The sequence below is a fragment of the Bactrocera latifrons genome, unplaced genomic scaffold (genome assembly GCF_001853355.1).
Source record: "Bactrocera latifrons isolate USDA-ARS-PBARC rearing strain unplaced genomic scaffold, ASM185335v1 scaffold_94, whole genome shotgun sequence".
Lineage (NCBI taxonomy): Eukaryota > Metazoa > Arthropoda > Insecta > Diptera > Tephritidae > Bactrocera > Bactrocera latifrons.
Genome location: NW_017537645.1, coordinates 1,009,130 through 1,031,576, shown reverse-complemented (window position 1 = coordinate 1,031,576; position 22,447 = coordinate 1,009,130). Strand labels below are relative to the sequence as shown.

Here is a 22,447-nt window from a genome sequence, read left to right as displayed (position 1 = left end):
ACCGATGCTACGGCTACCTACTATATTAGGTTGTCAAAAATAGTCCTGCGGTATTTTCGCTAAATGGCGCTGAGAGCGCGTAGTTCTAGTTTTATTCCTCGCATCGGGTCATGCTATACCTTTTTGGAAAGCTCATTTCACGAGCTAACACGTGTTTGATTGATTGTCGTTTCTTTTAGGAAATAAAAGAGAAAATACGGCATATTTTACAATACTACCACGATAAAGGCAAAAATGGATCTCAAGCCGCCAATAAAATTTGTGCAGTTTATGGACCCGATCCAGTTTCCATTTCCACCGCACAACGATGATTTCAACGTTTTCGTTCTGGTGTAGAGGTGGTCGAAGATGCGCCACGCTCCGGAAGGCCTGTCATCGAAAATTGCGATAAAATCGCTGAATTGGTCGAAAGAGACCGGCATTGTAGTAGCCGTAGCAACGGTCAAGAGCTGGGCTTGAGTTTTTGTTTTTTTGTGAACAATTGAAAATTGAAACAAATTCAATAAAAATAATTATTATCTATGGAGAAAAGTCACCGAACCATCCATCGTCATCCATTTTAAAAAGCTAAGGAAAATATTAACCTCATTCAGGCCATTTTTAGCACACAGATATACTACTATCAGGAAGGGATTCTCTCTGAATTTCAAAAATAAATCTGACACATTGTATGCAGTATGAAGTCRTATGGAAGTTCAAAAACCTTTATATTGGGTATATAGGAGTTAAGAGAAGTATTGACTCGATTCAACACATTTCTGAAACACAAACATACCATTATCAGAGAAGAATTATCCTTGAATCTCAATTATATATCTTGATGTGTGCACTGCAAAAGAAATAATCAATAATAATTAATTTTGCTACATGGAAAGTAGGCGTAGTTGCAGTGYAATTTCGCTCTATAACATAGGATGTTAGAAACACATTTGGTTGAAATCGGTCGGTTTCGAGATATGTGATTTCACTTTTGCGAACGTTTCTTTTTTTTATTTATTTTTAACTTAAATACGCCGGGAAGAAAAAGGCCTATGCTACGAGAGACAGCTGGTTAAATTTCTATTGACGGTTGCGAATCACCAGCTCTTTTGAGGAGCGAAAGCTCGTGGTTTGGATCATTATAAGGGCTCAMTATTTGAAGAGAATAATTTAAGTAATATCTAGTATTTAAAATCGTATATTTTTTCGCAATTATATCAGAGAATTGTATATATAAGTACGCGTATGTACATAAATATTTGSCTTAATTTCACACTACCTGCGAGCGTAATTTATGACCAAACTTTTGTATGCTGAAAATGTTTGGCTGTAGAGTCCAACAATGGACTTATTTGCCAACTCTAACTGCAATTACCGCTAAATGAGATTTTTATTTATTTCTCTGGAAATATTTTTAAAAGTTCAAAAGTACTTTAAGCGGAAAATTATGTGCACAATTATCGGCAGAGAAATAAAAAGCCATTGGCATTTGTCGAAATCACGCCGAACACTCCAATGTTATGCTGTGTGTTTGACGTCTTTCATTGGTCATTTCATGCAAAAGTGACAGCCAAGAAATTCTAGGTAATGAAGTGAAATATCGAAGATATTTTTTGAAGTAATTTAACTAACTTTTAATATGAAAATTTAATCGAATTTATGATCAAATTTTATGGACCTAAACGGTGTCCTGCAAACTGTAAGTATTTATGTCTGTGGTGATTCCACACATTTTCCACTCACTCTTCTCCCAGTCTCTTAGTTCCAAATGCGCTTGCCAACAAAATACAGTTTGTTCATTTCTAATGGACATAACATAGCAACCGGAAGTGCAGCAGGACAACTCAAGCCMCCGAAGTCATTTTAAAGCACCTGCACATAACAGAAAACCGCCGGAAGTCTGCCACAAATTGTGAAATTCAAAGAAAAACATGAAGCAAAAATAAACAAGAGATAAATAAAACAAAAGGGAAAAAAAGAAAATATAATAAATGKAGAAATGCAGTAAACAAGTCCGAACATGCACATGTGCCCCACGGAATAACAGAGCACAGGCATCAGGGCAAGGAAGTCAGCAAATAACCTCAAAATGAGTAAGAAACGGAARGATTTCGGTTGAAATGTTTGTCTGCTTACCGTTAGTTATCATTTAGTTCTTTAACTATTGTTTGTTGTTGTGGCATTTTTGCGCGTTTAAAATGTCTAGACGCCATTGTCCACAAATTAAGTTGTGACACTTGCAAAAGCGCACATGCAGCGGCGTGGACTGTGCATACGTGAAGAAATGAGAGTACCTCTTGTATGACAGCGAACATGTCTCAGTGCACATGAACGGCAGACGACCACAAGACAGCAGTTTTGCATTATTTTAATTTAAAACAAAAGTACCCTGCGAGAAATCGGGTACATACTAGAGCAAACGTGAAAGGAGTTATGGAATTTTTACGTCAACACTTTTAGTTCGCTGGTTTAGAAGTAATAATATCTAATTACATATAATATTTTTATAATACCTAATATAACGGGTTTTACAAGATGAGCTACTTTTTTCAATAGCCTCTTTTTGACAGATCACGCGTGAGTCGTGTCAAGCTGTCATCTTATAATTGTTCAGTATTGTTTGACATCATCAATGGGTATGCAAATAAGCAAAACTTTCTCTTTTGGRACGAAGAGCAACCTGTAGAGATTCAAGAGCTACATTTYCAGAAAAACAACGGATTGGTGTGGCTTTCGGGACGATGGAATCATCGGTTCATATTTCTTCAAAAATATTGCCTGAGAACATAACCGTCAATCGCGACCTTTATCGCACCATGATAACAGACTATTTGACGCCTGAAATTGAAGCTCGTGCTATCACATCTCATCAATCACTGGATGTATTGAGAAAACAGTTAGGTGAGCAGATAGTTTCAGATTTTGGATCGGTCAATCGGCCACCAAGATCGTGTGATATCACACCGTTAGACTTTTTCCTGTGGTGATATGTAAAGTCCAAAGTCTATGCGGACAATCCGACTTCAATGCATGCCGTGGAACAAAGCAGTACGCGTGTTATTCGACAGTTACTAGTCGAATTGTTCAAACCAGTCCTCAAACCACTTATAAGAACGATGATGATCCACTAATTTTTATGAGGTGTGAAATTTCCTAACCACTAGAAGAAGTCCAGTGAATGATTCTTTTGGACAAAAGAGAATAATTTTGATCTGAAAACACCCTCGAATCACAATACGGAAATATTCATTGAACAATTAAGTAACATTTTGGGCCTCTTATAAAATGTTTCAAGCCTAGGCAAACCAAGTAATCATCTCGCTTTTATGAGATATTATGTTATAATAATTTTTCTGAGACAATAATTTTAACGGAGCTGTACTTTTTATTCAAAATGTCGAAACAATTTTTGTTAAAATATCTGATACACTTAGAACACTTCTAGTATGGTATTATTTTTCTAAATTATAAAATGTCTATCTAAGGTTAGGTTATGTTAGATTAAATCAAGTATGATCCAAGAATCGTATCGAGAATAATATGTGCATTCCTTTGCAAAGCCGTAAAAAAGAGAAATTTTGTATTCGACCTCATAACTCGGCAAAGCGAGATCTCGAAAACGCGAGACAATCAAGAAGGACGTGTTGAAGAGTCTCTACTTTGTCTTCTTTCATAATTTTGCAGCCGGCAGTAGAATACACAAGGAGAGTGGAGCACAGACGCACTCCCATTCTATTGATAACACACTAGTCTTATAATAAAGTTGAAACTATGGATAACGATGTTAGGCAGTCCTTAACCAGCTTTGCATGCACGTTTAAGATGGGTCGCCGTCCTAAGATGGGCACTATCTTGCCGGGTAAAGAAATTTTAGGCTTTTAAGCTTGAATTAAAGCTTTAGAGCAAATATTGAAGGYTTTAGTGTTTTAAATATATACTAAAGTTTTAGGTAACACAACGGATCGACGTTCACAGCAATTCAAATGAGCTCCCTTATAACAGCATCAGTCTTTTAAACCCTCCAAACCTAAGAGCAGATAAGGAAGCTGACAATATTCTCGTGTGCTTGCTATTATGGCCTGAGATCGCGATATAAAGTAAACAGCGCACAGTTCTAAAGATTTTCAGTCAAAAAGGMCAGATCCAAAACACCGTGGAACTTAAATTTAAAACTTTTATAACTGACGCTTTCCTTTTTTGTTTTGTACCGTATTTTTTCCCCTCACAAGTGTGTGTTTCATGACTCTTTTTCTTTTGTTAAATTCACCATTTTCAYGGTACTTTGTTTGCAACATAAAACTTTTGTGTGACAGCAGTAAAACGGTAGAGTTAGACTTTTGCAACGCAGCAACTCTGGTCACAACATCAATAATAATAACGTATGCACACGAATGGTTCTGCACTCGTATGCGAGTATGTTGTTCGCTTCACTTATGGCTAGCTGTTTGTTATGTGTTTTCGCTTTTATAACAAACACGAGCACGACGAGCGCAAAAAACGTGGCAATGAAAGGTCGTGAAAGTCACACTTAAGCTTTGCATTAAGTGAAATTCCACAGACGACACTCCGGTGTCATTGCCAAAGCCAAGGCGAAGAAGGAGTAACAAAACACAGAAAGCGCATAAAAATGGTGTGAGCTCTGCGCTGGCAGGGTGATAAAATGAGAGCGGGAGAGGGAGAAATCCGTTAGAGCTGGTAAACAAATTGGCAAAGCAAGTGACAGGCAGACTAAACTGGCAAAAAGTAAGTGTTGTCATAAAACAGTGAGTCGACAACTTCAAGTGAGTTTTTTATTAAGCCGACTGGCTACTTCGTGATATTTGTGCGCCACTCCTCATCGGCAGTGATATAGCCAATTACTTAAGAGCTTCAAAGTTTGTCTTAATATAATCCTTTGGCAGTGTTGTGAACTCATCACTATGCTTAGGTACAGTGTGRCATGGCAAGTAAAGCGCTTTCAGAAAGTGCAAAAGAAGAAGACTACTTAATTAGGGGAACTTGAGACACATGTTTCCCTACATTTTTATCTACTGCTGTTAATATTTTTCCAAATGTAACTTTCTCTTCCAATTATGTATATTCTCCTTGCTTTTTTCTTTCTTATTTACTTTCTTTCTCTTTCTTATTTACTTTCTTTCTCTTTCTTTTATCTCTTTTTCTGGATTTGTATAGCTCAAACTCGTTTCCATTCTCTCTCTATCACTGACATCCTTTATTTCTATCTCTATCACTTGCTCGGTTTATTCCTTTTTTCTCTCTTTCTTTTTGCGTCTTTTACTTTTTTTTTGTTTTTTTGTTGTTTTGACTGGTAACTGAATGACAAGGGTGATGTTTTGTTCCAAGATCTGAATCGAAGCGCGATTGTCCGCATATGTCCGTGATTTCACATGATTTTGGTGGTCAATCGACCGGTTTAAAACGTAAAATTATCTGTTCACCGAAGTGTTCTCACAATAAATCAACTAATTGATGCGATGTATGGGAAATTGTGCAATCTTGTTGAAACCGAATGTCGCTGAGATCRCGAGCTTCAATTTCAAGCAACAAATTGTTGGTTATCATGGCGCGATGACGGTCGCCATTGACGGTTACGTTCTCACCGACATCATTTTTGGAGGAATATGGACCAAAGATTCTAATGAGCCACAAATTACACCAAACCGTCGTCTTTTCATGGGTGAAATTGCGGCTCTTGAATCTCTTTAAGGTTGTTGTTTGTAATAATCCRCTTCTTTGTGCCTCATCGCTAAACAAAATTTGGCTCGAAACCGTCGGATCTTCTTGGAACTTTTAAAGAACCCTTAAACAGTAGCGGTGTCGCACGTAAAGCTATTTCACTGTATAAGAAATGACAAAAGRTTTTAATGTCGACAAAGCCAAGCTTCGAGAGTTTCAATCTGACTTCAGTGACAACAGCCTATTTGTGGTTTCTGAGATAGACAGCTATTAAGCGCTGCGCGTCTCAAAATGATAGTAAAATAATAATAATAGTAATCAAAGAAAAGTACTTTACTATATACACTCAAAAGTACTTTACTTGCAACAACCCTTTGCAACATTAAAAAAGTCCAACATAAACACAACAAAGCGAGGTTTCGTTTTTGCACTACACAATATATTTACTAAACTTTTACAAATGTAATAAAAACAGACTCCGCTACACATGCACCTCGCACAAAATAAACTTTCCAACACTCACATAAATGTGATGAATACACTTSCCTCGTGACGACATGAGCACCGGCTAAATAAATGTGATGGCACTTTTTTATTGTTGTTATAMTATTTTTATTGCATTCTTCTTTGTTGCTAWAGTACTTAGTTTTATATGAAAACTTAAAAGTATGTAAATTAAAATTATAACTCGCACTGCAGCGCAAACAACAAAAACCAAGTTGCAAGCAAGCAAAATGCAAATAAGCATACAACAACAAAATGAGCACCTACAACGGGACGCTACTTATACAATAGCCGAGACAAGCAAGCGTAGCTATTAAGTGGAAGGAGTAACAGGTACTTTCGTGGGTGTATTAGTAGTGGATTTACGGAGTGGGAGTAGAAATAACGGTTTCCTATGTGAAATGGCAAGTAGTAATGCCATTAGCATAACTTTTGCTTTTTAACAAGAATATAAATTTTCATAAGCCGTATTTTCACAGCAAATGCAATGTAATGGAATGAAGAGTGGAGAGATGACGCGAAAGGAGTAGAGAAGAGAAAAGTAGAGAAGCACGGAGAAAGAAGAGAAGTGGAGAGAAGAGTACAGAAGAGCAGCAGAGCTAAAGCAAATATGGAAACTTCTAAACATTAAATATAATGGCATGTGAAGGGACATAGTTGGCAGTAAAAAGGGAAAAAAAAGTCTTGTGTTTATGTTATTKGTGAGTGCTGGCAGGAAAATTATGRGATTACAACTTATAMTAAATATTTGATAACCACAGATTACTTTGTAGATATATATGTTTATATAAGCAAAAAGAAACATTCAAATACTTGCAAATAGAGCGATGAGAAACTCTGCAGATAATGCTCTTTTCATAATAGGCTTATGTTTTTCATAACATATGTTTTTTTTTTATAAAACTTTCACTTCCATAAAGTTTAGGTTACAAATAATTCGTTATATCCAAAAAATAATCAAACCACACACGATCAAATGGATGAAATGTGAGTTTTCAGATCTTATCTACTTATTACTATGCATCTTATCATTTTCTATCTTACAGTTACTCATACGACATGGTGTACGAAAATCAATATGATTAGGCTCGGAACAGAGGGGACATTAAGCAGAAATTTTTCCTGATATTTTTTTACATATGCATGGTCAAACATGTACATATGTATGTAGCATAAAATTTTCAGCTCCGCTGTCAGATATAACCAATATATAACCATTTTATAACCAAAACTCAAGTTTTGTTCGCGTATCGGATTTCCTTCGCCTCTTAACTTAATAATATAAACCAGTTATTTTGCATTTTAGGTGACGATATATAAGATAACATAAGCGGTTTTARGTAAGGAACTRGAAAATCGGMACTCAYTACATCGGTTGAATTTTGGCTAGTGAAAGTATTTTCGCGATTTTATTCATTTTTGGTGTTATTTAAGATATACCAGTACAAGGAAAAGATGATCTCTAAACTTCACTAAGATATCTGAGTCATTGATCGATCTCTATATAAGGTTTATAGAGGCCAGGCGAGCTATGGAACCGATGCTTTCTATTCCTAACGACACGACATATTATATCCTTTCTAGCTGTAATTAATATATCTCACAGATTGAGTGATATTTTCGCCAAAAACTCAACTATAGGCATTGTGGACCTCACACATATTCTGTACTGGGACATTGAAAAGTCATGGTCCGATTTATTTTATTGACCAAAAATCACATTTTAACCACTAACCACTCTCCGTATTCACCTGATATGACACCATGCGACTTCTTCCCTTTAGAAAAAATGCATTTTCCCATGAAAGTAAAACGTTATGCAGTCGTAGAGGCCATTCAAAAGGCTTGCACCGGCATACTGGCGGCCATACCGGCCAACGAGCTAAAACACTCGTTCGACATGCTTTTGGATCGTGTAAAAAGCTGTATTGAAGCAGAAGGAGACTATTTGGAATAAAATAAATTGATTTATCCGAAAACACCATTTGTTCCAATTTTTTTAAAGTCCTTTTTACTTTGGAACACACCTTCTAAATATGTAAAAAATTCGATTCATGCCTTGGAGCAAAACATCACGCGTGTCATTAGTCAGTTACTAGTCGAAATGTTGTAGCGATTCGTCGAACATTGAACTCAAATATACATTTGATTTCTGTTTTTTTTTTTTTTAAAGAAGAAATTTCGAAATGAATCAAAATAAATCGCGAGATGTTTTGCCGCTTTTATTCGAGTTTCTTTGTTCATAATTCGTATTTTTTAGTTTCTAAAACATTGACATTTAAAACGCCTCTTAGAAAAAAGCCGGTGGAGATTTCCTAATACAGATAAAATACGGAAAATAGTTTCCTCCAAAAAATTCCGAAATTGGTGAATTTGTTCTAAAGTCTATTTCTACATATTTTAGAATATTGAGTTAAAAATTAATGTTTGGTCTCAAAACATTCTGACTTTCTATATTGCAATCTTCCACAACATCAAATAACAAACACTCGCCATTTCAATGAACTGCCATGACGAGTTCTTAAAATAATTATAAAGYTGTACTATTCTAGTTCTGCAAATGAAGCTTGGAACAAAAGCAGAATTTTAGGTGAAAAATAGCAAAATAATGTTTTCAATTAGTATTTCATTTAGAACAAACAAACAAGAGGTYAAAACCAGGTCGGAAATGAAAAACTTTAAATCCAACACCTTCAATGCCGCACTTTATCGAAATGCAAATTCGTTTGAAAATTAATATTGCTGAAATTCAACAGTGTGGAAAATAAGTATGGAAATAGAAATTGAAAACATTAAAAATAAAATATTCATAAATTTGCAATGAAAATGTTTCCAACGCGCAAAAATAGAATTTAATCAATTATTTCGCCAATTTCGCCGAACGCGGGAACATAACGAGSATAATACAATACCGTTAGCTTAGATAACGTGGGAATAGGCTTAATTGGAAASCAAAAGAGTTACAATGCATAACATATTTGGCGCCAAAAACAAAAAAAAAAAATTGGTTCGAAAAAACGCGCATAAAATCAATCAATTCAAGTGAGTGAGCGTATTTAATGAATTTAATATTTTTTCGACGAACTGGCTGTTGAATGTGCGAAACAAGGTCAATTTGATGCTTTTTAAAAAAAATTTTACCACAGTTTTTCATCCACAGAATTAGCCAAATAAGTTTAAAGCGACGCTTAATGCCGAAACATTCTGCCATAAAATTTTTAATAGAAAATTCGGAAATTAAATTGCGAAAATTGCACCACTGAGAGCATATTATTAAGCCTTCTGCACATTATGCACTTATAATTTATGTATGTGGGACATGACACGGAGCCAGCAAGGAGGGAAAACTTTCCAAATATGGTTTCCAGTGCCAAAATGGTGAGTGCTGCCAGTGTTGCCGTTTGGAGTAATGGCGTAGAAATATTTTCTTCTTAAGAACAGAGGGAACTTGTTATGAACTGGACCCATCTAARTATTATCTGTTATGGAAGTGGATTATGATTTAAATGGACACGGGGATACCCTTTTGGCGTCGTGAATTTAAGCCAAGACTACAGTGGTTTCGATCTCATTCCAACACATATTCTTCTGCTGCTTCTTTTTTGGAGTAGACGCCAGTCGCCTCTTCTTTTCGCCATTTGACACCAAATCGATATACCAAGGGCAGCCAGCTCCTTCTTTACCTGCTCTTTTCAACGGAGTAGAGGTTTTCCTCTTCCCCTGCATCGAATATTCTCAGGGTTGGAAAGTAGAGTATTTTTTTCGTCGATTGATCGAGAAGAGTGTCAACATCTCTTGTGCACTTGTTTCGCATTGGCAAAACTATGCAGTAAGCGTTTGGGGTCCCCACAGTATATAACACTGGAGGAGCTACCGATAGTGGGCTACAGAATATCTTAAAATTGGCGTCAATTGCAGGGATCCTAAAGGATCACTAATTCTTTTGGACAGACCTAAGAACTGAATTTCGTCTGGTATCGCAAAGGACCAAAACTGGCTTGTCTTATTGGCCTAGCAGTTTAACAAGACCTAACCTTATATAACCTCCTCGTGCATTCTCTGAAGTTTTTTGTCCTGCTTCAGTTCGTCGTTTATCCAAAATCCACTGTTTTTTGCCTCTGAAGATAGATAAACAGTGAGTAATTATTCGAAGAAGGCAATTGGTATCACAAGATTTATTTTAAAATATAACCTCACTTGAGCATATATTAATCACACAATTCTGGGAGCGTGTTTACCTATATTAATAAAATGTGTAACCTTAGCAAAACAAATTTATTGTGGTGGCAACACTGGCTGCAATTTAAATTACCGCCAACCAAAAGGGATTATGCGTCATCACAATGGCAACATTTAATAATCTACTAAATTTCGAAATACATTTTTGTGCACACTCAACTTTATGCATTAAAACTCGAAATTCCGTAATAATATTTACCAATAAATACTCATACCAAGCGAATATTTAATATACCAAAGCCTCAGCGCCGCCTTGGTCACGCCGACAAATCATTGGGGCGCAGCACAACCATGCAACTACCTCCAGATAACAGCATCTACATCTCGGAGTACTCAACCTGGACGCCAACGCTGCATTTAAACAACTACCAACAACCAGCTGGTCGCTCGGTTGCCTTGCCACCGAATGCGGTAAGCATATTTTATGGTTGCGGACTGCGCTCAAAGAACGGCCAATAAAAAGGTATTTCGCAGGACTAACGGTAATACCTGTAAGATTGGGTGTGAGGTGCGGCACAAGCACACAATGAAGGGTAGAGTGGCTGTGTGGCGGCTCGGCTTGGTGCACTGTATATGAAGACACCAAGAGGACTGGAGGAAAATTTGCACAAAAGCTGCTGCAAGGAATTTCTTCACGAAGCAAGTTAATTTATTACGCCAAATGCCTTTGTGTAAATTTAGTAGCAAGGTGAAGAAAGAATGTGCAAAATGGAGGTAAAAAAGTAGACGGAACGTTTTAAGCATGGATTTATTGGCGACGCGTTGCACTTAAAGTGAATGGAAAACTTAAAATACAGTGGCGGATGGAGCTGGCACTCACGCTTGGTACGGGAAAGTCGTAGAGCASTTTTTTGTTCCTTTCTTAAAGTAAAAAATAATTAGCATTTAATGCGCAGTAAATGTCTGCGGARGTATAAAGGAGATCCCTTCTTTGAGTGATTGTTCTTTTTAACAGAAGTGGCCGAAGCGACTGATAGGCTGCCAGGCAAGTAATCCCTTATTGAAAAGAGAGTGAAACTAGAGCAGCTAACGCGCTCTGCGGCTCACATTTCGGCCTTCAGAAGGATTGATCCGATATAACGGCCTAAGGATACGGATATAGCTTATGAGGTCACAATAACGCAATCTTATGTATATTATAMATTGAATCAAGAAAACTCGGTAGAGAGTCTCTGAGCAAGTAAGCAACGAAGTTCGAGTCCAGTGAAAATATATCCGAAATAAGATCTAAAGCAATCAATTAAGGCGTAGAAGGAGCAGGCGGACGCAATCAAACAACATACTGCTACAAACGGATTACTGCAATTATAGACACGAAGGTGCTAACTCTTTCGGTTTGCCGAATCAAAGAAAGAATATTCTGTCGCGAGCTCTCCATCAACTCTAGTTTCAAGCAACCAGTACACTGTACCGTCTTTCAAGTGGATGTGGCTGTCAWSAAGRTTKTAGCAGATGGAATGCTATAAAGTGTTCTTTCAGAGAGGTGTGGATTCACTCCAAACCCGAGCTGCTATATTGRCCTTGATCTCGCTGGCTGCAATAACAATACTAGACAAGAAGTGCACGACTTCGTTAGCAGTAGCTTCAAGTCTCTTCCATATTAGACAAGTACGGGTGTCCATTCACAGCAGAATCGCCGGAAGCTGCAAAACCATTWATCTTTCTAAGATGGGCAGGCTTACTCTAATTTCTTCCAATTGGTTCGAGTCGGACCTTCAGTGACCTCGCCAAGCGCWRGTTSGCAACCAAAACTTGTGCGACTGCGAGGTCCTTCTAGAGCAGAGTGAACCGTAGCAGGTCCTGTGAGCTACTCGCTCTTAGCAAAGTYAATCTCACCGAAATTGTAGGTGTTCTGACATTGACACTGTCCAATGAGTTCGAAATCTGTGCGGCTAAATATTTTATCAGACGAAGCTGTATGGAGAAAGACGTCACTTCCACCTCTATTACCTGGCTTTTGCCAGACTGAGATTTAATGGTAAACACAACTTGGGCGAATATATCGATTTGAGAATGTTAATCACCTTAACGAAGGTTAGAAAGATCCAAACACTTAGTTGATATATGGAGAATGGTAATCCACATTCAAGAGTTTCTGGGTAACTCTAATGATGAATATGTCCAAGTAAGATCCATCGATCTTGGATCAGCTCAGATAGCTTAACTGATTTTAACGATGGATAAAAATATCGAACAAAGAATTTGTCTCAAGCCTKGTATTTCTAACCAAATTGCGTGAAGAGGAATCGCGAGCCAACGAGTGGTATAAAGCCATCAGAGACGGTCGAGAGATCGTTGATAACATGCCTCGTTCTGGAAAACCTTCAACTTATTCARCTGACGAAAATATTTAAAAAGTGAAGGCTATGGTGCTTGAAAATCGTCGGGCAAATGCTAGTGAGATGAAAAGTGAAGTCGAAATCTTCCGCGAGTCTGTTCGAATAATTTTGTGCATATTTTGGGTATGAGACTCGTCCCGATAATGCTGAATTCTTTTCAAAACACAAAAATGGACATATTTGATCGGGCGAATTCCGATCCCACATTCATGGAGAGAATTATAACTGCCGTCGAGATATGCGTTTATGAGTTTGACATGCAAACATGTCAACAATTATCCGAATGGAGGGGAAAAAAATTAAAAAAAAAAATTTTTAATTAAACCAAAAAAAAAACTACACCAAAGCCACCCAAAGCACGAGGTGATGCTCATTGTTCTTTTTKTTTTCTCGATATTCGTGGTTTGATGCATCATGAATTTGTTCCGGAGGGACAGATGGTCACTAAGGAGATGAAGTGAGGCGTTTGCGTGAGAACAAGTTTCGAAAACGGACGAAATTGTAGAAGTACAATCCATAGTTTTTAATAATGCACCATCGCATTAAATCACGATTCTGACCGAATTTAAAGCCAAYGCACACTGAATACAATCGATCAACACCGATTTTTTCTTTCTTTTTCCTTAAACTGAAATTACCGCTCCGTGGAACTCGTTTTCAGTCAATCRAAGAAATAAAACAAAATTCGCTGAAGGAGCTGAAAGCCATCCCAAAAATTGCTTATGAAGAGTGTTTCGAGGACTGGAAAAATGTTTCGCATAAGTGTATTACATCTGGTGATGATACTTTTAATGCGACAAAATAAATATTGATGACTAAATATTTTGTGTTTTATTTATAGTTTCCGGGTGCTTTTTTGTCACAAAGAAAATCCATACCGAAAATGCTAGTTCAGCGGATCCTTTAGAAATAATTTTAAAATCTTCCTACAGAAATTAAAAAGACTTTGCTAAAAATGTTCGATTCCTAAGTGATTTTACCAAATATTTCGATATACTTCATTCACAAATAAAAAAAAAATTATTTAAGTAATAATAAAATACAAGAGTGTTTTCAAATACAATTTTCTTAATTTGAACATCAACATTTAGGCACTTACCTGGCTGCTCGCAGTAGGGAAACGGCCTTTTCAAATAGCTGATCGCGCAAAAACCGATGCAAACGCAGCATACAGTCTTCCCTGTAAAAWTACGAAAAGAGTAGATAGAGAATCGCACACCAATTTAGATATAAAAAAGATTGAAAACATGAAAGGAAACACAAAATTAATTTAAAATATACGAGAATGCAAAATCAGCAAAATAAAAGCGCACCAAAACGGTACACAAAACAAAGAACATGGAAAAACTCGTACTATGGAAACAACAACAACAGCGCATGGAGATTTTCGTAGATGTTAAAAGGATTACAGCTGACATAAGGGATATAAAAGCCGGTCGTGGCTTTGGAGTTTGTATACTTTTGGTTTTTGTATTGCTTTTATGTATTCATATACATGTTACCATATACAATATATGTATGCATATATACATATATATGTATGTATCTAGTAGTGTTTACATACTATAAAAAGCTTCTACCGCATTTGCTGGTATCGACAGAGCCAGGTGGTTTGTTGGCCGTGGCGTTGGCCAAGCAATACAAATGAAATTAAAAGAGCTTTTCAATTTTCCAATTTTGTGCAACGAAAGATAGCAACGTGTGGTCCATCATATAATAGATAAGCTAATGCTAATTTGCATCTGAATACTAAATGACCCTATGAATTTTTGGAAGTAATTAATATAGTTCAATATGTGTACGTACCAAGATTTAGAAAAGAAGAGTATTAAAAACTTGTTAGCAAAAAGCAATTTTAAGCATTATTTTTTAGGACACAAAGCAGTGGTCGTCATTGATACTTCTGTTGCTGTCGTCTCAAATAGTTGAGAAAAATAGTTATTAAACAAATAATTTAAGCTCATTGTTCTACAGGTTTGGTTAGCTAGCTCGCCAGGTGGCGCTGATATCGTAACTACTCCTTTTAGGGTTCGATTTTTCAAATAAATAAAGGCTTAAATCTAAGCAAAATTCAGTCAGTACAACTAGTTCCAAGATCGGTATATCTATAATGTACAGGCTGGTTCTTAAGAATAATTCGAAAATAAATAAGAAATATTATCGSGAATATCTGTTGTTTCGATTGGACAAGGATAAAACAACATGCTCAGCGGTACAAGTCTGGGATTTTACAACTACAGAAGAGTTTTAGATTTCTTACACATTAACCGKAAGTGAAGATACACTTCGGATGCTYCTTGATGCTCACTTCCCGAGCAAAACGTCCTCTGCAGGGATATCTCTTTGAGTGTTGCAAGATGCTAGCGCAGCATTTCTCAACTTTTTAGTTGAACCGCACTTTACCTGGACGATCAGTTCGTTGAAACCTTCCAAGTCCYCGGGACGGGATGGCATGATACCAGCCCAGCTGCTGCAGACTGTGAAGGTGTCATGCMGTCTTCATGGCATGATATTTCGATACTTGCATCGCAAACATTGTTGCAGCAGTTGTCTTTTGCCAACCCTAATGTAAGGTTTCGAAGAAGAGTGAAGCAAAAGCAATGCAATGAAGTGTGGGTGGCATTCCACTTGATATTTAAACTCAGAGATGCCGAAGCTATTTGGCTTTTCAACTTTAGCAATGTTGAGCAGTCAAGTCAGATAAAAATTGTGTGTTTAAATTCTGAGGAAAACTTGAAAATTTCACTGGAAAAAATGTTTGCAAGCTAATGGAATGCAAAAAGCGTTTTATTCAGGTTTCTTCAGCCAGTTGACATGCTAGAGAGTACAATGAAAGGTTTGAACAGTTGAAATAGATAAAATAGTAATATTAAATTGAAATAGAAAACAAGTAAGGACGCGCTAAATTCGGTTGTACRCGTACATTTTATACTCTAGTAGCTTGCAAAGGTCAAAGACTGGGAAGTTCCTTTAGGTACTGGCAAAACTTTAAATTAATTCGTAAAAATACCACATACTAACAAAATGATCGCTGGGTTTCACAAAGTACCTCACATACAATCACCAATTATATGGCGTAAAGTTAGTCGGATGCTCGATAGTCCTTAAATAAGTTATAGGGGCTGAGGGTTGGGCAAGTTTTCGCCCAAATCATATCTATTTTAAGTACAAAGATACACTGTTATGAATAAAACACGCTCTTACATTTTCATAGAGATGACTCACATACATACTGGCCGATATATGTGGTATAAACTCAGCAGGAAGTTCGAAAATCTTTATACATATTAGGTATACGGGGCTCAGGGAAGTATTGACTCGATTTAACTCATTTTTGATACAAGTAGATACTGTTACAACAAAAAGATGCTATCTGAATTTCAACTGTATATCTCAAACATTGACAGATATTTTCGCCCAAAGGCCCACCTTAGATACTGGGGTCCACATTTTCGCCACCTATGGGCGTAAACAGTTTTGGTTGGATTTTTTCAAAGTTTTTAGCACACACGGGGCCCCTTGCAACTGCTATCCTCTGTGCTAAATTAGATTTCTATATCTTAATTCGGACTTTTATACGATTTCGGGYATGGTCCGATTAARCCCATCTACGAACTCGGYCATAATATTTTGCCAAGGAATATTTGTGCCATTAAGATATCAGGTTGTCAAAAAAGTCTTGCGGTATTTTTATTKAATTTTCAATTGTTCATAAAATTTTTGTTGATGACTCATGCCCAGCTCTTCACCGATGTTACRGCTGCYACTATGCCGGTTTCTTTCGCCCAATATAGCATGACCGCAGGAAAAAAACTTTTTTGACAAGCTAATATCTCAATTTTTACTCAAGTTACAGCTTGCATGGATTGACCCACAGACAGGCAGACATATAGTCACACAAACTTCAACTCGTCTTGTCATCCTGATCATTTATATATACGTAACCCTATATCTATTTCGATTAGCTTTAGGTGATACATAGTGAGTTGTAACCAATAAATAAACGCGTTCCATAAGTTCATAAATATATAAAAGCATTTTTTTTTTTCAAGATATTGTGTTTCTTTTGAACCTAGTACGTCTCTTTTTAGTTCGTATAACCTGGTMTATTTTATTTTTAAGTAATAATTTGGCTTTCTCGAAGTAGACTAAAGCATTTTAGCCCCCAAACCAGACTTTCTTATTCGAAAAGAATGGATTATGAATACGTAAAATAAAGAAATGACTYTGCACTTATTGCACATGTTTACGAACTTCCAAATATTTTGCTTTGGTGGACCTTTATCTAGCGMAATTTAACGGACCTAAATCATTAAATTGACATTTCTGATAATGGGAATATTAAAAAGAAAAATATTCATAACTTACTTYTGATCGTCGATGCTTTTCTCAGATGTCGCATCGAATGGCAGCGGTTGATCCTCTTCGGGCAACTGGAGTTCATTGGTGAGTGTTTCRCCTATCTCGCCGGCTATTTCAGCCCACTTATTGGAGAGCTCCTCCTGAAATGATAAAAAAAAAAAACACACGAACTTCAACTCGTCTTGTCATCCTGATCATTTATATATACGTAACCCTATATCTATCTCGATTCGTTTTAGGTGATACATAGTGAGTTGTAACCAACAGATAAACGCGTTCCACAAGTWMATAAATATTTAAAACMMTTTTTTTTTTCAAGAAATTGTGTTTCTTTTGAACCTAGTAGGTCTCTTTTTAGAACATGCATGCAGTATAAATATATCAATATTTGGCTGGGGTAAAGAAATCGGTTTAAAATCTAATACAATATCTTACGTATTCGCGGGTTTAAGCGATGTGTTCAGATAACCAACTTTTAATTAACTAATCCTCCTTTAGTATTAACAAAGTATGTATTAAATTGCGTCATACGCTTAAATATGATTTTTACAAACTWAATTTTATAATTCAATATTCAAAATTCAGAAACTAACAAAAAAAAAGAAATATTTGTTATTGTTTACCTAGGAAAGCAGCGGAAGTGCTATAAATTTATTACCTAAATATTATAATATGAATTGGTACTTAATAAGCCGAAAGCGGATTAACTAAAACATAAATTTTTATATGCATATTTAATGATAAATTAGTATTAATTTTAATCCTCTATTCAAGCAATCGCTATGCAAATGTTTGTTGCGTATATTCATTTTGATATTTTTTCAAATTTTTTGTCAAATGGCATTTTTTTACTACGGCTGCCATAAAATACCATTTTTTGACATAATTAGATACAACTCGCTTACACTTCAGTTATAATGAGTATACACAAAACATAAAAATTTTTCAAACATAGACTCGATTTTGACCAGTCAGATTTTATGGCAGCTAAAAATAAATAAAAACATTGAGTGAAGGTGTTAAGAATTAAGCTGAAGCTCAGGATTTGTGCGGATAGTAATAGTACTGATTTTCTTACGCCGTGACTGTACTGCGGAGCGTGCGCGCACCGACTGGATTCGATACTGGGCTAACGAACGAGCGGCTGGTCAGTTGTCTGCGAGCACCTGGAGAGTCAGGACAAACATTTTCGCGTGACGTGTTTCGTTAAGTGGTGCAAGTAGAAAATGCTTGAGAGACGTTTGAATAACGTAATCACAGGTGACGAGTTTGGGATCTATGAGTATGATCCCGAGACAAAGAGGCAATCTTCTATGTGGCACACGCCGAGGTCTCCTCGACCCAAAAAGGAAGAATGAGCAAATTCAAAGTGAAAACGATGCTCATTGTCTTTTTTGACATCAAAGACTTCGTCCACAAAGAATTTGTTCTTAGTGGACAAACAGTCAACGCCAAGTTTTATGTGGAATTCCTCAAGAAACTCAAACGAAGGGTCAATCGGGTCCGACAAGTCATCGCATCCGATTGGAAGTTGCACAACAACAACGCCCCGGTTCATACCACCTTTTTGTGAACAGTTCCCTAACCAAGGCCTGCATGCCATTGCTACCGCAGCCGCCCTACAGCCCAGATGTGGCCCCACGAACTTTTTTTTTGTTTCCTTGCCTGAAACGACAGAGGAGATGTAAGCAGTAAGGCCATTCCGGAAATGCCTTTTGCGACACCTTCAATGCTTGRAAATCGCGCTGGCAGCGCTGCATCGACGCAGCAGTAGCTTATTTTGAAAGCTTTTAAAGAATTGTAACGATTGGTTCCGTACATTTTTTTAAATCGACTCAATCCTATTACTTTCTCGACAAACTCTATATATATATATATGTATTTCTCTCATTTCAATATACCTTTGGAGAAGTACGAGCATCATACTTGGCAATGAGCACAAACTTATTTTAACATCTATTCTGTCTGATATTTTATAGTTTATCAACTTCTGAATCTTTGCTAACTAATCTATATTTACAGACTAGTGTCGAAGCCTTTTAAAATGATAAAAATTAAACACTTTTCAGGAATAAGCTTGGGGCATTAATAGCTAATTTGTAACAAAGTCGGCGGCTCTTATTTCTACCGAGAACTGAGCATAATGTGCATATTCGCTATAACTGTWATTTGTAATATTATTTCCGTAATTTGCATATTAAATAGAATATGTTATGTAGTCTATTTGCATTGTGCATTTCTCTTTACATAACTGCGTTGCCCTAATTTTCCGGCATAAAAGTTAAATTGAAATTTCCCCCATAGCGTGTTCGCCACTGTCTACAATGTTTTGCATATTTAATTGGGAAATTTTTGCGAAAACATTTCATTTTTATTTTATACAAATTTCCGCTTGTTCAACTGCACATATTGCTTCCGTTTGTGGCACTTTTTTTTAGCATTTTACCGACTTACTTGAATTCGAGCATTTTTATTTGTTTGGCGAGGCCTGCAGCAGAGCTGATTATTTCACAGCAAAGCGCTAACTAACTGACAAAGGCGGCTAGCACACATTATTACATATGAAAATACTAATACGAAAGCACATATACACAATACAAAGCCACATATACACACATACACACGCGTTGCATTGAAAATGTTGCAACAAAGCTGGCAACAATGCGATCTCACTTATTAATTTCAGCTTAATTTTGCCATTCAATTTACTTTGGCAATTTTAAAATCAGTATTTAAAAATAATAAAAAAAAAACATTGTTGTGCAATAAAATAAAAAATCCAACGAGGAAAGAAGGAAGTGGCGACGGAAGTGCAGCGGCCAATGAATCTCATTTGATGATTCTTGTAGCTTGGGGGTGGTATTGGCCCCAAATGGTGTGCATGTGTCTATGTAAACGCTTAAATACATTAAACGCTCAATTTAATTGCGCGCTGCATCATTTCACAGTAATTTATTTACATATTTTTTATTTGCAAATAACCTGGTAGAATTGTTTGTTGTTATTTACTTCGTTTTGTTGGCATCCGCTGCTGCTTGTATGGCTTAAAATTACTATTATATAAGTTGATTTCAATTTTTGAATATAAAAGTATGTTTTTAAACAGTTAGTTTATGTTTTTATTCTTTACTGCATTAAATATGTCGCTTATAACCGGTTATAACTACTTGTGAATTATCACAGAGGTATGTTATGCCAAATATGAACGCGATCTATCAACCAGTTTGTTTAAAGCAGTTGCTTAAGTCGGTAAATCTCAGTAGTGCGTTGTGATTTTTACAATGGATAAAAAGATCGGACAAAGAACTTGTCTCAAATTATGTATTTCTAAGAAAATTTTGTGTGTGGAATCGTTGCGAACATGGGAAAAGGCTTACGGTGATTTCAAAAATTCAAGCATAGAAGTGGTACGAAGCCGATAGACCATTGAAAGCATGTATGTACGACCTTCGACCTATTCAACTGATGAAATTATTAAGAAAGTGAAGGATAGCTACTTGAAAAGGGAAGGCAATAGTGCTCGATATCTCTCGCTAGTCCGTTCGAGGGATTTTGGTAGGTTTTTTTGGTATGAAACGCGGTCACACTCGTTCCGATAAAGCTGAATTTTTTTTTTTTATAAAGAATACCTTAAACAGGTCTCTTTGGACATGCTTTATTATGCGTATTCCGAAGCCGCATTCATGGAAAGGATTATAACTGCCGATGACACATGCGTTTAAGAAATTGACATGCAAGCAAGGAATGAAGAAAAAAAAACTCCTTGTATTTTCGATATTAGTAGTTTTGTACATCACGAATTTRTTTCGGAGGGACCGACGGTCAATAAGGAGTTCTATTTGGCCATATTGAGGCGCTTTCGCGAGAACGTTTCGCCGAAAGTGGCTCTAATTGTAGAAAAAYAATTCATGGATTTTATGGCGTCTTCAAAACATTCTGAACATGTTGAACAATTTAGACTAATGTTGTGGTGGAGTCTGTACAGGTAGCTTCTAAAGCACGCATGTCTACATAATATTTGGGTTAAGTGTATATTAAGATCCCCTTGTCATCTCTGGATCCTTTGAGTGAGGCTTGCCATCGCTGCTGCCATGTAGYAAAGCTTTTGATACYSTCTTCTCTTTTGTCTGCTATAGRCGGCTCTGATAACTTATATACCGGCTCGTATTCCTCACCCTGGATGTCAATGGGCATCATACTGGCTATTACTTCAGTAGCGTCACTTGATATTGTTCGGGACTTGTCTGGCGTATGCTTTAATGCCTAGTGCCGGGATCCATGTTGGAGCCGTAATAATATAACCGATCTCATTACGTCTTTAACGACCTTTCTTCCACTTATAACCAAGACTTCTGGCTTTTGCTCGGCCAGTTCTGATTGAGTAAGAAGTTAAACGTCTATGCAATATTGAATGTATGCTGCTCCCACCAATGCTTATCGTCTTCWTTATCTCACGATAGGTCACATGACGATCCGGCAATATTACTTTGTGCACAGCATCGGCGACCTTCACCAAATGCCTCTTGGAGTAATCTGCGACCTCGATTAAATTCACCATACAATCGATAATCACTGGCCCTTGAAGGAGCTTCAGCACCAAAAAATTAATTAACTTTATCGATGGACTGTTGCTGAGATAATCCATCTCGAAAGTTAAAAAAAATAATGAGTAGAATATGTTCGCGGCTCGATTGTATTTTTTATGGCCAAGATGTATATTCCATTTTACTGTAAGCAACACGAGTAGCGTTTGTATGTCAAAACGTTCTTAGTATGCAGAACATCAAAAATTACAAAATTTACGATGAAGTTGTGAGTTGCCCAATTGCAATGCTGGGGTTGTCAAAAACTGAAATACAAAAAGCAGCCAACGTGGACAGTAAATTTCGATGCGAGATATAAGATTTTAGTGAGTATTTACGAGCAGCCTGAGCATTATTTTTGGTATACATTTTTATGAATAATTGAACATTGTTAAGCTTCTATGGTAACTTCAAAAATGCCATTTGATTTTAAATTTTTGAAACGACCAAAAGAATCTGTGTTCGATATGAGCAGTGTACTCTTATGCTGTTATTTAACAAGTTTGATAGGATAAATAATATGTACTTATATTCCGACAATCAGCAAAAAAATATACATTTTCTTTTTTATAGTTTACATTTCAAAATATGCATCCATCCATTTTAGTATATATATATATGAATATATATGTATACGGCAAAATCAATTTATTTTATTCAAAATAGTCTCCTTCTGCTTCAATACAGCTTTTTGCACGGTCCAAAAGCATTTCGAACGAGTGTTTTAGCTTGGTGGCCGGTATGGCCGCCARTATGCCGGTGCAA

General features: G+C 36.6%; 1 protein-coding gene across 1 annotated transcript in view; it reads right to left on the bottom strand.

Moving 5' to 3' along the window:
* LOC108977689 (protein timeless homolog) overlaps positions 1 to 22,447 on the bottom strand; it is a gene marked incomplete at its 3' end in the record, with an annotated part of 164,825 nt that overhangs the window by 16,803 nt on the left and 125,575 nt on the right. The window contains 2 exon segments of the mRNA XM_018947513.1: positions 13,837 to 13,917; positions 17,106 to 17,239. Of these exon segments, the coding sequence (XP_018803058.1) occupies positions 13,837 to 13,917; positions 17,106 to 17,239 (215 nt within the window).